This window comes from Strix uralensis, chromosome 3 (genome assembly GCF_047716275.1).
Source record: "Strix uralensis isolate ZFMK-TIS-50842 chromosome 3, bStrUra1, whole genome shotgun sequence".
Classification (NCBI taxonomy): domain Eukaryota; kingdom Metazoa; phylum Chordata; class Aves; order Strigiformes; family Strigidae; genus Strix; species Strix uralensis.
This window is the reverse complement of record NC_133974.1, coordinates 117,436,627-117,451,419: the sequence shown is the minus strand read 5'-3', so window position 1 is coordinate 117,451,419 and position 14,793 is coordinate 117,436,627. Positions and strand designations below refer to the sequence as shown.

The 14,793-nt window shown below is 41.6% G+C and overlaps 1 protein-coding gene across 8 annotated transcripts in view; it reads right to left on the bottom strand.

Moving 5' to 3' along the window:
- The window catches only part of RIN2 (Ras and Rab interactor 2), a 252,426-nt gene that overhangs the window by 52,116 nt on the left and 185,517 nt on the right, over positions 1–14,793 (bottom strand). The window contains exon 1 of one of the 8 annotated variants that reach the window (XM_074864114.1): positions 529–748. The exons of 6 other annotated variants lie outside the window; for them this stretch is intronic. Coding sequence is in view for 1 of the 2 variants with exons in the window: in XM_074864110.1 (XP_074720211.1) it covers positions 262–285 (24 nt within the window). In the remaining variant the exon portion in view is untranslated. Of the gene's footprint in view, positions 1–261; positions 295–528; positions 749–14,793 lie in introns of those variants that run through there. One more of the 8 variants, XM_074864110.1, reaches the window with a different exon arrangement.

The following is a 14,793-nucleotide window of genomic DNA, read 5'->3' as shown; positions in this document are numbered from 1 at the left end:
CCTCGCTCACACATTTACTGACCACATAGCAAGTACCTGTGCTGAAATTTTCAGTTACCTAAATGGCAATTATTGCAGGTACAAATTATAGACTAAGACAGAGGCACAGCTTTTGATTTGATACAAGCAGAAATTAAAATATAAATGGCAGAGAACAGCAGTGAAAAACACGTTTAGTGGCAAGGCTGCAGATAGAGCTTGAGCAAAACAAAGCAGCTGGGACAGGGAATGCTGATAAAAAAAAAAAAGTTTGACACATACCCCCATGCCCCACCTCGCACACATACACACATGCTTCTGTTTCCCTCTAATGCCTTACCAGAGGGCATCGACAAGGGTAAATAGGACCAAGGAGGAGGGAGGAGCTTAAAAGAAAAAAAAAAGGTTAAATTGAAAAGCCCTGGCAAGCACGAGTACTGGAAAAGGGTGAAAGGTAGAAGCAGGAGAAAAGAAACATTTTTCTCGTGGTTTTAATATGTAAGCAGGAAGATTTAAATTGTTTACCCTGTTTCCAGAGGTCATACATACCACAAGAGCACTAGAAAAGGTTACATTTTTCCACTTAGATTTTGGTTAAAAAGCAGCCATGCGAGGAAGCTCAGGAACCAGCCTGTTTTCTAGGCAGAGTTTGCAGACTTTAAAGGTTGAAAGAAAAATTCTGAATTCTGTGTTCTTGTGAAAGTCAAACACTAGAGGATGACCAAGACAAAAACAACAGTGCTGGGAAAAAAAATAATAAAACCCCCCCCAAAATTTTCTTTGTAAATCAGCCCATTTAAAGGAATACATTTCCTGACAAGGCTCTAAAGCATTGTGATCTGTGTTGCTTTACTTAAAGTCTGTCTAAATAACTTGATTGCACTAATCCTATAAGAGATTGAAGTTCAGCGAAGTGGGTGGGTTTGCAGGTGCTGTGAAATCACTTGAGCTCTATGTCCTCATTTGCCACATGCACACAGGTACAGAACAGTTGTTCCACTCTGAGGAGCATCAGACATTTTAAAAACTTTTGGTATTTGATATTGGCTATTCTAAACAATCTAAAGGTTGTCATATAACAAGAGTTTTTTAATTATAAAATAAAAATGTTTCATTTCAGTGAAATCTGAAGAGGCAACCTGCACCTGAAAGACTTAAGGTGGAGGGAGTCTCAAGAAAAACAAAAAGGAATTAGAATAAAAATTCAATTTTCCAAGTTAATGCCCCTTAATGGCAACACCAAATTCAACTCCACAGAAAAAAACTCAAGAGATTTTAAAATGAGTTCTATTAGGGGCTTATGAGCAAGATCATGCAGTTGTAATGTCCATCTCTAGTCTCAGTCATTAATCATTCCATTTGCAAACAACGACCCTGTCACAGGAAATCTAATGTTTTTAAGGTTGGTGGGGTTTTTTTTGTTTTGTTTTGTTTTTTTTTGTTTGTTTTGTTTTTTGTGGTTTTTTTTTTTTTTTTTTTTAATTTAACCACAAGGACATCTGCATGCAATCCTATTACCAAAATAAGACCATGCCAAGATTTTTATGTTCATCTTATTTCAAAACAGAACAGAAGTTTATAAGCTTCCACACTCATACAGAAGAATGCAAACACACAAACACAGTTTGCCCTTCAAAGAGTAGTATGACTCAAGTCAGAAGAAAGGCTCAAACAAGACTCACTGCTTATTTTACTTGTAAGAGGTTCTGAAGCTCTAAACTTTTCCATAGCTGTTATTATTGGTACTATTTATGTAATATTATTACTATCTGAGCCACAGCTGAGCTCAAGTCGTTGCTCTTCTCAGGTCTCTCCATAGCCATTCCTCAATCCACAGTACCCTCATGGTTACAGTGTAATTTCAAATCGATTTAGGGTAACCTAAATACTGTTCCACCTTTGAGTGGCTTTTAGTATTTCTGATTAAAATCAGAACAGTGAGAAACATTGTTGCTAGGGGGTTTTGCCTTTTTTTTTTGTGCATATACTTTTTTTTTTTAGGCCACCCAATATGCAAATAGACATTAAGACCCACTGGTAAAATGGATGGCCAGGGGTGGGTGCAACACTCCAAAAACTGAGGGTGGGCCACCACCTGTCTCCCCCCTGGGAGTTCAGAGGTGGTACACAGAAACAACTGCAGAAAAACAAACCTAGTGTCAGAAGGTCTTATTTCTCTACACAGCTGTCCACATCTGATGCTTATTCAGACCCAAGACAGGCTGAAAAACCACCGCTCTAAAGTTGCCTTTGTTGAGTTAGATAGTATGAGGCTGTCAAAGGAAAAATCTCCCTTCTTTGATTGTGAAGTCAGGTGGAGAAAGACAGCAAAGATTGTCGCCTTCTGTACATGCTGTAGACAAGCATTTTCTCCTTCCTCTGTGTTTTTAAGGACTGAGTCTAGATAGATTTGCTTAGGGATTGCCTGGGTGATTGCTCATAAACCCATCTGAAAATGTCATCAAGCTGCAGGAGCCAACTCACTGTATAATTCATGTGACCTTTTGTCTAGCCATCTGGAAGGTAGCCTCTTCTGTGTTTAAGTGGTCAGTACTTTACATACTTAGCAGTCTCCACAGCTCTTAGCTCTCAAAGGGCAGCAGGTGCTAGGCTACTGCCTGCTGCTCTGTTTGCGTGGCTCCCTTCCAGCAGCACCAGTCTCTCCCGTAAGCAGTGTTGTCTTCCCGCAGCTCTTCAAATCCAGGAAAAAGCTCATGTGTGTGTCAAGGACAACACAGGGCAGGGAAGAGGAATGAATGTCTCCTTGGCAAATTTCTCTGAAATGTAATGCTACTCCATGGATGCTGACAAGTTGTATGTTTCAAAAAAACTGGTGCTTTTCATCTTTTTCCTTCCATTGCCTTCTCCTGGTTTTCATTTACACGGGAATGCCAGAGCACCATTCAGGTGCCTGCATGTAACCGAGACTTCTGACCTCGTGTCAAAACAGCTCCTACTTTCCTCCCTCCCTGGACTTCTCAGGACTCTTCCCTTTAATCCTCTAATTCCAATCCTGCTTTCACAAGGCAAAACATCCTATTTTCTTTAGCCTAGCAAAGAGGAAAGAGTCTGTATTCCTCTCCTCAGCTGGAAAGCAAAGGCCACAGAGATCTGGAGAACCTAAAGAATCCCTGCATACAATCTTTACATCACCTCCACTTAGTTTCCTAAGGAACTGAGGCTATACAACTGCACCAGCTTTCTGTTCCTTAGTTCCAAACCATGATTTCTGATCTCTTGGCCAACCTAACAAGATCTGACTAAGGAAAAGAGTATCTGCTTACAAATAATGACAAAAGGATAGAGGGAAGAGACTGCATTAATGCCACCACTGAAGGAAGAGGAGAGATCCGCAGCCTTCCTTCTGCTGGCCGACCAACAGAATTAGCAGAACTCACTTTTTTGTATCTTAAGCGTAAGTTATCCCACTGAAGGAAGCGGCTGTCCTCTTTCATTCTCAATCTGTAAAGGCCATGCAACCACTGAGCACAGACACAGAAACTACTTTAGGCAAACAAAAAAGGCATTTTACTATTCTGCAGCCAAGGAAGAACAGGAGAAAATATGAGTCCAGACCTGAAGTATAAACTGGCAAAAGTCAGCTAATGTTAGAAGACTAATGCTGATTGACACCTGTCAATGTAGTCCTTATGCCATCCACTTTGCCAGTAGTGGGGTACAGTAGAAGAGCTGAAATACAATCCCTACTGTATCATAACACAAGTGCATGTAAGCTAGGTAGAGCCTACCACGTATGTACTTGAAAACCTATGGTGAATTAGCATCATACTACAATCAAATTATAACAGCAATTTATAAATAATAGTATTAAAACAAAAATTACAATTAATTCAGTAAAACCTTTTTCTGGTGGATTAAACCGGAAACCAGAAACAGGAAGAATAAACACTTTTTATTTTAAAAAGGTGAAAAAAATACTTCTAAAATGCAATCCTACACTTGAGAATATGCTAAGAGATATACACAGAACTTCAGATTTTCAGCAAATTTAAGCATCCTTATGCATTTCATTTTCCTGTTCTCCTAGCACATTTGCACTATCCCATGGAGAGGGTTGTGTTCATCTCTAACCTACAAAGCTCTGGTTTGTCTAATTACTCTGACCTTATCCGATTCTTGGCAAAATTAATCTTTTCCTTTTGAAAGTATTTCCTCTGAGAAGTTAACTGAAAGCTTACTTCCAGGGACACAGATACAACTGAGCACAGTATCACTTTGAAAATCTATCAAATAAGAGCCTCAGTCTGAAAACTATCATTGGTGCCAGGATTTTGCAGACCTCTCAACTCAAATGTTGTATTGTGTTAGCACAGCTGTATCCACAAGCAAAAAGCGAGGGGATTATGCAAAAAGGATTCTAACTTCCATCATTCTTCTGGCTGCAGAAAGGGTTTACAGTATTTTTTTTTTCCTTCAAATAATGCAAGGGCACATTACTTGTAGAAAACAAATAATGCATGCACCAAAAATGACAAGTCACTCTTTACACAGTGTCATATTTCTGTATTTTGTGATTTTAATTAAAGCATTTGAAAAAGCTTGGAAATAATAAACATTCCCTGATCAACCTCCTTTTTCTTCAAGTACTATTTTTACTTTTGTCTCTGCTACCTGAACATAAAGAGTTTTTGTGAGCTACTCCCCTGAAGAAAGCCTGGTTGCCACCAGTACTATGTCACTGAGCAACAATATTTCTGCCCAATAATAAGCTAAAAAAAAAATCTTACAAAAGATAGACACTCACTACACATGTAGGCAAAACGGCCACGATTGACTGTTTGCCAACCTTTTCAGGAAACAATACTCTTTCAAAAAACTAAAAAAAAAGCAGAAACATGCAATACTCACTAACTTTTCAAAAACAATGAGAAGATCACAGGTGAACTATGCCTACTACTCCCCCAATGTGCCTCAATGCATTTTGCAAAATTTGAAGTGCAACGTCACTTCATTTACTGCCAGCTACCCACCTCTCATTGATTCTACCAAGGTAATTATTACTCTTCCCATAAAGAAGAAAAGAAGATATAAGGTAGTTAAAGGCAACCAGCAGTATTAAATGATGTGCAAATATTCTGGTCAGTGAAACAAGGTCCAGTTATGTCCCAACCGCTGACATACTATCTTATGCTTCTAAGTTTTTTCAGTTGCTACATTTGTCACATCAGGCACTGCCACTCTTAAGCCTTGTTTCTTAGCACGAGTAGAACAAGGTACTGTATATCCCCACAGCAATGGCTGTTGGACCATTACAGCAGGGAGCAGTCTCATCAGGGTACGAACCTCCTTCTGTAGGACTGCCTTGCCACTTGCTCTGTTTTGTCCAAACTCTGTGCCAGGACAATCACTCAGATAGCCCAAGTACTAAACAGGACTTACAGAAAAGCAGCCAGGTCATGGACTTCACTACAGTCCCATTTTGCAGACAAATCTTTGCCTCATTTTGCTCACAATGCTAATCTGAGACCTGAATTTCCATGGGCTGGGAGAGGACAGGACTAGTACAATCACTGAGGATCACTACAGTGACATCTGACATCATCTGTGCAGAAATCCACTGGAAGCTGGCAGAGTAGGTATCCATGCAGGGTCACTGCCCCATGGCTTACAACAGGGACAAGAAGCAAGTGCCATGCAGGCCTGCTCTGCTCCACGAAGGCACTGCCTGGAGGACGCCCCAGCTCGTGGCTCCAGCAGCCCCCTGGAAGGCAGAAAGCATGGCAAAATGGTTGATGTGAGAGAGGAATGGCTGAGTCTTGAGACCTGGCCAATTGATCCAGATACTTCGCAAATCAGAGGCTTTCCCCAAGCTAAGACACAAAGTCAGTGCCCTTCACCCTTTTCCTACTGATGCCTTTTCAAGGCAGGCAGGCAGGAGATCCATCCCCCAGCGCACAACCTGCACCAGAGTGTCCCTGTCCCTGGGACATACCTTGCATGCCTGCGGTGGAGGCAGCTTGGGAAGGCCACTGAGCACTTGCACACTCCTGGGCTGGTAGCCCCAGCCCAGTGGACCTTCCTGAACTTCTTGGAGGCCCGCACAGAAGAGGCCAGAGTCCAGCCAGCAGTGCAATCCCAGAGACTGCAGTAGCCTGATCTCCTCAAGCAGATGAGCTTTTGGGGCTCCTAGCACTGGTCCTTGGGGACAGTCAGAACTCAGCCAGGGCTCAACACAGCCTTGGCTCATGTGAGTGTGAGGGGAAGGTGTGGTGCAGTTGTGAATCTGGAAGCAGAAGTGATGCCTTAAGAGTGGGAAAATAAGTTTGAGGAGTAAGGTGTAGCATCTGGAGGTGCAGTGAAGAGTCTGCAGGGTCACAACCTCATATCCTCTTCATAACCAGGAGGATAATGGGCTAGATAGACCCTCACTTGGTATGGCTGCTCTCTTCCTAGTAGTCCTCCTTCCTACAACAAATGGCTGGCAAACTGCCCTCCCCTCTCCCTATTCGTAGCTTTGACTTACAGAGAGTGATGTTATAGAAAAGAGAAGGCTCTGAGGAGACCTTATAGCAGCCTTCCAGTACTTAAAGGGGGCTACAGGAAAGATGGGGAGGGCCTCTTTATCTGGGAGTGTAGGGATAGGATGAGGGGTAACGGCTTTAAACTGACAGAGGGTAGATTTAGATTATATATGAAGAAGAAATTCTTTACTGTGAGGGTGGTGAGACACTGGCACAGGCTGCCCAGAGAAGCTGTGGCTGCCCCCTCCCTGGAAGTGTTCAAGGCCAGGTTGGACGGGGCTTTGAGCAACCTGGTCTAGTGGAAGGTGTCTTTGCCCATGGCAGGGGGGTTGGGACTGGATGATCTTTAAGGTTCAACCCAAACCATTCTATGATTCTATGTTCTCCTAGATATCACTGTATCATGTAACAGTTACTCTTCAGCTCCCACCCTTGTCAATTTGCTTATTTATTACAGGTCGCAGCTGTTTTCAGTTTCCTTGGCTGATCATTTCTAACACCTGTATTTGCATCCTGAAGTATCCGTGCTCCTCATCCTGGTTAACATTAACAATGCTGTTAAAATCACAGCCATCTTTCCAAGGACTCCTTCACCTCACTATGTGTTAAGCCATAAAATACCAGCAACTGCTTAAGGAATTACTACCTGGACAGACTTGGATCTTCAGGGGCTGTGAACCAGTCCATGCATCAGGCTGACTTAATCTAAAGTGGGAACATCACTGCCAAACTTTGACCTGATCTTTTTACATCTGGTTTCAGCTAGTCGTCACTCCCGCCTCAACCAACCTTTTGTCTGCAGGCTTATTTTTACCCCTTGATTCCAGATCCTACTCACTGGCAGCCTTTTAAGAGAATAAAGGAATTACTTTGAACGTGTTTCAGCATGACACTCTCAGGAGAGGTTTTCAGTCCCATTAGATTTTGGATAGATCTGCTGTCTCACAGCTGTCTACCCACTTATTTTATCTATGCTGAAGTAATAAATGCAGAAATGAAAGCATCTGAAAATCCCATCTGAAAAGTGCACAAGAGTTGGCCTGACTCTGCTTCCACTGACATGAACAGACATTCTATCACTCTTTGCTACAAGAGCATACAGTTAGGCAAACACTGAATGCCTCGGAAAATCCAGTCCTTAAGCTTTGCTGAACATGGCACACCACCAAGATGATTATGTTTGCTGCTAGTGCTGTCTCTCTGCACCCCTTCCAAACAGTTTCTTCTTCCTCTCTTCCACTAAATCACCTCTTCCTGCTTGCTCCCATGGCATACTTTCCACATTACCGAAAAGGAATAAAACCCCAAGTCATTTCCTCTGGCATAGCATTTAATCATGAAAGATACTACCACATCTCTTATAAGAGAATGATTGTGTGTCAATACATTCATGTCTTGTTTTGCCTCTAGACATGTCAGAGAAATACATTTACAAGACTGGCTTTCATTTGGATAACCTTTCAGAAGGTTCATATTCTTCCCAAATTCCCTGTTCTGGATATCTCACAAAACTAGATTTTCTTGCTGTATTTCAATAATTTCCATCTATTATTCCTGCCAAAACCAGTGAATAATAAAAGTGAAAACATGCAGAAATATGTTTTCAAACCTCTTAAAAAATGTTTCACATTGAGCTGCAATTCCTGGAGGAAGGAAGAAAAGGTAATCGCTTGAATTACAATATAGCTTCAAGGTCTGGAGAAGCTTCAGAATTCATAATGAAGCATGAAGTCAAATGCAGAAGAAAATGGGTTACAGCACCTGCATCTAGATGGAGATGCACAAGATAACCACCTGCTGGGCTTCAGTTGGTTATTTTAGGCACCTGGGAAAAGCATCTCAATCCCAGAGAAGGATGAGGGTTTCAGCATTCATGTCATAACTCCTGCCATCTTGTCTGACAGAGGCACTAAGCAAAGCTCTGACCATACCACTGCCAGAGATAACATTCCTCCATACAGCAAGTGGGAAGCAGAGACCTGGACCTATTGCTGGCTCAGTGAGCTTAAACACTTCTACCTACTCAAATACTTCCATGATCTAGAGTTAAGTGATGAGATACGCTTATTCTGATACTAGATAGCAGTACAGCATCTTTTTCTACAATTTACTCTTTTGCACCTAACAATTACTGATACACACTATAATTTCTATTTCATCAAGTCTGGAAAAAAAAAAATACAGGCATGCTGACTCTACTGAAAGCCAGGTAAGGACACTGCAGCATGCTTTTGAAAATCAGCACCTGAAGTATATGTCATTGTTTTTTAAAAATACGCACGCAAAACTTCAGAAGACAGAGGAGAAAGTATAAATAAGATTTTCCTGCTAAAATAAACTACCTGATGGAAGGAAAGGGATCCCTTCACCTACATTTTTAAGGACTTGCCAAAATGTACACCAACGTTCTTAAAATTACAATATGGTAATTGTCTATTCTCCAGATCTGTAAATTTTTAGGACTACTTCATGATCAATATTCTCCATTATCACCATTCTGTGCATCTGTAATATACAGGAAAAGAAATCCTGCAACACTGTAATATAGCAGATCAGACTTGAACTTACATTCATGGCAAGAGGGTTCTTGCATACAAGGTATCTTTACCTAATGGTTGAGGTATACATGTTTGAAGCAATGATAAATTCAGTACTAGACATGAAAGATGCCTTGTAGTTTACCATTTATTTGCTGAAGTTTGTGGGTCTTTCCTCTGATGGATTAATCCCCATACACACTCTACTTTTCCTGTTTGCAGAGTTTTATATTGCACCAGTAGACAACAACAAGGACTACCTTTATTTCAGAGAGGACCAATCTCTCTTGGGTACCCCTCAGTCAGTGGAGAACGGGTCTAACTCTGGAGAGGAGGACGCAGAACAGACACTTACCAGAGGTCCTCTAAATCTGCCTCTAACCCTCCCTTGCTACAGGGAGAGCCTAAGGACAGAAGCTGCCCTAGCTGAAGTTAACCTTTGTGCTTCAGTGGAAGAACTGGCAAAGATGCTCTTTAGAGATTAGCAGGCACATATCAAACCTTTTCAAATTCAACAGAATAAGCCAGGCCAGCCACACATAAAAGTCAGGATGATGTGGCTGATGCTCCGTGCCTATGATAACTGTTTTTAAACCAAAATGGACTTCTGGTACCTTGAATTCACTGGGCAACTTGAAACTTCGCAAAACATATCTGAAACATCCTAGTGTTCACCTGGCTCAAGAAAATAAACCCTCAACACACTCCTCTAACATTGGACATCAAAAATTCACACACAAAATACTCTTTTGTTTAGATAATTTCAATCTTAAACTCCCCACACGCCACTGAAGTATCCCAGAGACTTACGAACAACAGACAGGAATTAAATTTATCTATTTTCTTACTCTGATAGCAGAAGCACAACTTCTCTGCACAGACAAGTACACTACCTTAGAGCATTCTCCACTCGCACATCCTCCTCTCAGGTCCACCAAGGGCTAATACATACTTCCAGTGTATGGTACCAGAGGCAGTGAAACAGGCACCACAGACTATGGCTACTGTCCTATAACATTACTCAGGTTAGCATAAGCAGTAAAGATTGCTTCTCTGCAGTCATCACTGGGTCCAAACTGTTTTATAAATGTCAGCTATATTTCTTCAGTGCTCTAAAATGCATGACTCCCATTTTAAAACATTTCTCCAGTGTGGCAGAGTATTATGTCCTCAAAACTCTCACTCTTGCTCAGTGTTTTCAGAAATATTAAGCAGTAAGTTTCAGCTGATTTCCAGTAAAAGCAATTCCCTTTTCAGAGAGAGGGCAAAACAAATTGCTTTTGAAATATTCTCCTTCCTATAATCCATTGAAAAAGATTCCATTTTTTTACCCAAAGCAGCACACAGAAGGGGTGTGGGTGTAGGAAAGGTAGACAGAACTAAAAGTTGTTTGACCTTAAAGTAAGTTAGCCACGGATTTGCAAGATAGAAAAATGACCTTAAGAGAACTGTAAAAGCTGCATATTTTTTTCAATTAATAAATATCTTTTAGGCTCTTCACTATTAAAAAAAATAATAAAATCAAATGGTAAATAGTTTGTACACCACTGAACAATGACAAAACATAGCTTCTTCTAATTACAATGCAATAGCACTTCCTAGTTGTCTTTGTTGCATCACTGATCTGCTTAGTAGCTATCTCCCTATAAGAAAATAACTATTTTACAGTTGCAACTGTTTCATTATTCCCTAATAAATTTTTTGCAAAGATTATTTTTTATTCAACTCTGTAGTTAAAAGAACTAAACTATTGCTCAGGATGTAGCCAATGCCTCAGAACCTACACCCAAGAATTTCCATCAATGCCGGCAAGTATCGGAATGAGGTTCAGTATAGAAAAACTAAACAGTATGCAAGAAGAGACTATAAGAAACCCACAAGTCACTGAGCGTATCCGTTATTCCAAGCTCTACTTAAAAGCTTGTACTGCTCACCCCAAGACTGTTGAATACAAATGCGAAAAGTGGCATTTGCTGTGCACCTCAACTTCCGCACAGCATGAGATGTCAAGGTAATGATTAACAAGGGAACAAACAGCATTGCCCTCATTCTGGTGCTGAGCTTAGGCTCCTCTTCCATGTGACAAAAGAAGATATGTGAATTGCAGCACTGGATCCCCACTGATCTAACATTTTACCTATTAGCTATGAAATCAGGTCATCAGAAATGTACTGACACTTGACATCTTGTTTTTCAGATAGCTCCCAATGACTGTAGCTGCTACTCTTCAGTACACAGGTTGCTCTTCCTCCAAGTGTAATAAGTTAAAACAGTTAAAGATACAGTAGCTTTATTTCAGCTGAGTCCATGCTAAGGACTAATATTTTAATTTCTTGGTAAAAACTGTTAAGACATGTAACTACCTGGGCCACTTCTCAGTTTAGCCCTCAGTATCAGGAACAATTTCATCCTTTTTTCTTTATTCAAGCTGTTAGCATACTACATGAAATAGCAATTTGATATAAACTCAGGCTGTATACCAAAAACTATGTTCACCGTATTAAGGAGCTGCACTGTAACACATCCCAAGACACACATCCCACAGGACACTATAGCTGTGCAAGTCTATACTCAACACTAGTGTCCTCACAGTCCTTACTTAGGTGATTGCATATTAGCCAGCAGGTTAAGTTACCTTAACAATACAAAAAGCAGCATCAGTGCAGAAGTGACAGCCTTCACTGCTTGCAGCAGTGGAGAAAGGTGCCATCACATTCTGTAGCACCGGCTAGCACTGACACTCACACTGCTGCACCCCAGGTTGGCTTGCTTTGCAAATCCTGTTGATATCTCACCCTCCAGCCACTTTTAAAAGAATTAGTCCAACAGCAAGGGGAGCATTTGAATCACTTTTTGGATTACATGTGCATCTAAAATAAGACAAATTAAACAGTGTAGCACCATCTTTAAAAAAGAAAGATGTTTTTGTGATTTCAGGAAGCATATGTGCCCTCTCCGAGCCCATGCACAATTCCATTAAGACAAAAAGTCCCACTTGCACTCTCAAGATTTAAGAAACCAGACTCAGATTCTGTGAGAACTTTGATACATAACCAGTCTTCACTCCCCATGAAAACTGGGAACAGAACTGCCCTACCTCACAGGGTTTTGTCCACTGAGTAAACCACTTAGCACTAACAGAGTTTCAGATACTGTAATGGTGGGGGTTGTACAATAACCCTTTACTGTCATCAGTGCATATATAGAAGAAAGCAAGCTATGACCAGAGGAGCAGAACATACCACAAAGAAATGGGAAGAGACCACATAAAAGAAGAATAAGTATCAAAATTGCAAGTGTAGGAAACTCAATTCCACTGACAGACACACACACATTATCTCCAGACTACAAAGAAGTGCTACACCTATTTGGCTCCTTTCAATGAAATTTTCTTTGTTCTGTAATACTCTGCTAGGAGAGAGATTAATGCCATCTGCAAGTCCCTAATGGGAGGGCATAGAGAAGAGTGCCAAACTCTTCTCAAAAGCACATTACTAGAAGGACAAGAGACAAAGGGCAAAGTGGAACACAAAAGCTTTCGACTCAACATAAGAAAAAAAAGATTTTCACCACAAGGGCATTCAAACACTGGAACAGGGACCCAGAGAGGCTGAGGTGTCTCACCTTTGGAGATACTGAAAACTGAGTGGGCCAAGGTCCTAAGCACCCTGATCTGACTGGAAGGAGGGCTGGACTAGCTGACCTCTGGAACCCCCTTCCAACCTTCAGTTTTTGCCAAGGCTTCACAAAGGTGTGTGTGTTCCCATTCACCACTGGAATACTTTCTTGAATTTCTATGTAATACACAATAAATAACAAAATTAAGTATAAGACCTCATGTTCCAGATAGCCAAAAAAAAAAAAAAGGCAATTTTGTTTGGTGCTTTGAAAGAACAAATTATCAGAAGAAAAGCATTGTTTTTTCCTTTCTCAGTTTCTCACAGGGGTGGGAGCCCCCACTCCTCCAAACCCCATTTTTACTTTTTATCACACAGGAATAACTACATTTGCATACCCCAATAGAAAGCACAAAATCAAAAAGAATCATATCATAATAAATAAATAATAAATAAAAATTTCATCTTTATCTTTATTAATAAATGGTACACACCCAAGTATACAAAGACATAGCCTGGGTGAGAAAATATCTCCAAGTGCAGAAAGCTCTAAACTCTGAACCAACAATTTCATAGAACCATAGAATCATTCAGGTTGGAAAAGACCCTCGGGATCATCGAGTCCAACCATCAGCCCTACTCTACAAAGTTCTCCCCTACACCATATCCCCCAGCATCTCATCTAAATGACCCTTAAACACATCCAGGGATGGTGACTCCACCCCCTCCCTGGGCAGCCTATTCCACTGTCTGACCACTCTTTCTGTGAAAAATTTTTTCCTAATGTCCAGTCTGAACCTCCCCTGTTGCAGTTTAAAGCCGTTCCCCCTTGTTCTGTCACTAATCACCTGTGAGAAGAGACCAGCACCAACCTCTCTACAATGTCCTTTCAGGTAGGTGTAGAGAGTGATGAGGTCTCCCCTCAGCCTTCTCTTCCTCAAACTGAAGAGTTCCAGCTCCCTCAATCTCTCCTCATAGGATTTGTTCTCCAGGCCCTTCACCAGCTTTGTTGCCCTCCTCTGCACTCGCTCCAGCACCTCGATATCCCTCTCATATTGAGGTGCCCAAAACTGGACACAATACTCCAGGTGTGGCCTCGCCAGTGCAGAGCACAGGGGGACTATCACCTCCCTACTTCTGCTGGTCACACTATTGCTGATACAAGCCAGGATGCTGTTGGCTTTCTTGGCCACCTGGGCACACTGCTGGCTCATGCTCAGCTGCTTGTCAATTAGAACCCCCAGATCCTTCTCTTCCACACAGCTCTCCAGCCACACCTCCCCAAGCCTGTAGCCATGCATGGGGTTGCTGTGGCCCAAGTGCAGGACCAGGCACTTGGCCTTGTTGAAGCTCACCCCGTTAACGTTGGCCACCGATCCAACCTATCCAAGTCTCTCTGTAGGGCCTCCCTATCTTGATGCAGATCGATGCTCCCGCTTAACTTGGTGTCATCCACGAATTTACTGATAATGCACTCTATGTCCTTAACAAGATCATCAATAAAGATGTTGAACAGAAATGGTCCCAACACCGAGCCCTGAGGAACACCACTTGTGACCGGCCGCCAGCTGGATTTAGCTCCATTGACCACCACTCTCTGGGACCGTCCATCCAGCCAGTGCTTGACGCAGCAGACCATTCATTCATCCAGGCCATAGGCAGCCAGTTTTTCTATGAGAATCCTATGGGGAACTGTGTCAAATACTTTTTGAAAATCCAGGTAGATAATATCAACAGCTTTTCCCTCATCCAATAGTCAGGTCATCTTGTCATAGAAGGAGATCAGGTTTGTCAGGCAGGACCTGCCTTTCATAAACCCACGCTGACTAGGCCGATCCCCTGGTTGTCCATTATACGACTTTTAATGGCACTCGAGATGACCTGCTCCGTGACCTTCCTTAGCACCGAGGTCAGACGGTGTACTATTGGAGCTAATGTACTATTGGAGCTATGTATTAGCCGGAGCAAGAAAAGTTTGGATGTCCATTTTCTACAGGGACAACTTGACTAAACAAGCCACAACTATTATTTATCTACCCCTGGAAAAATGCATACAAAAAACTGGCAGCTCAGCTAGTGAGTGATATGTGAACATTTATCTAATTTTAAGTAAATGGAAAAAAATGAGAGTGACTGAACTTCATTTTTCCCTCCTAAAATACATAGACTAAGTGTTCT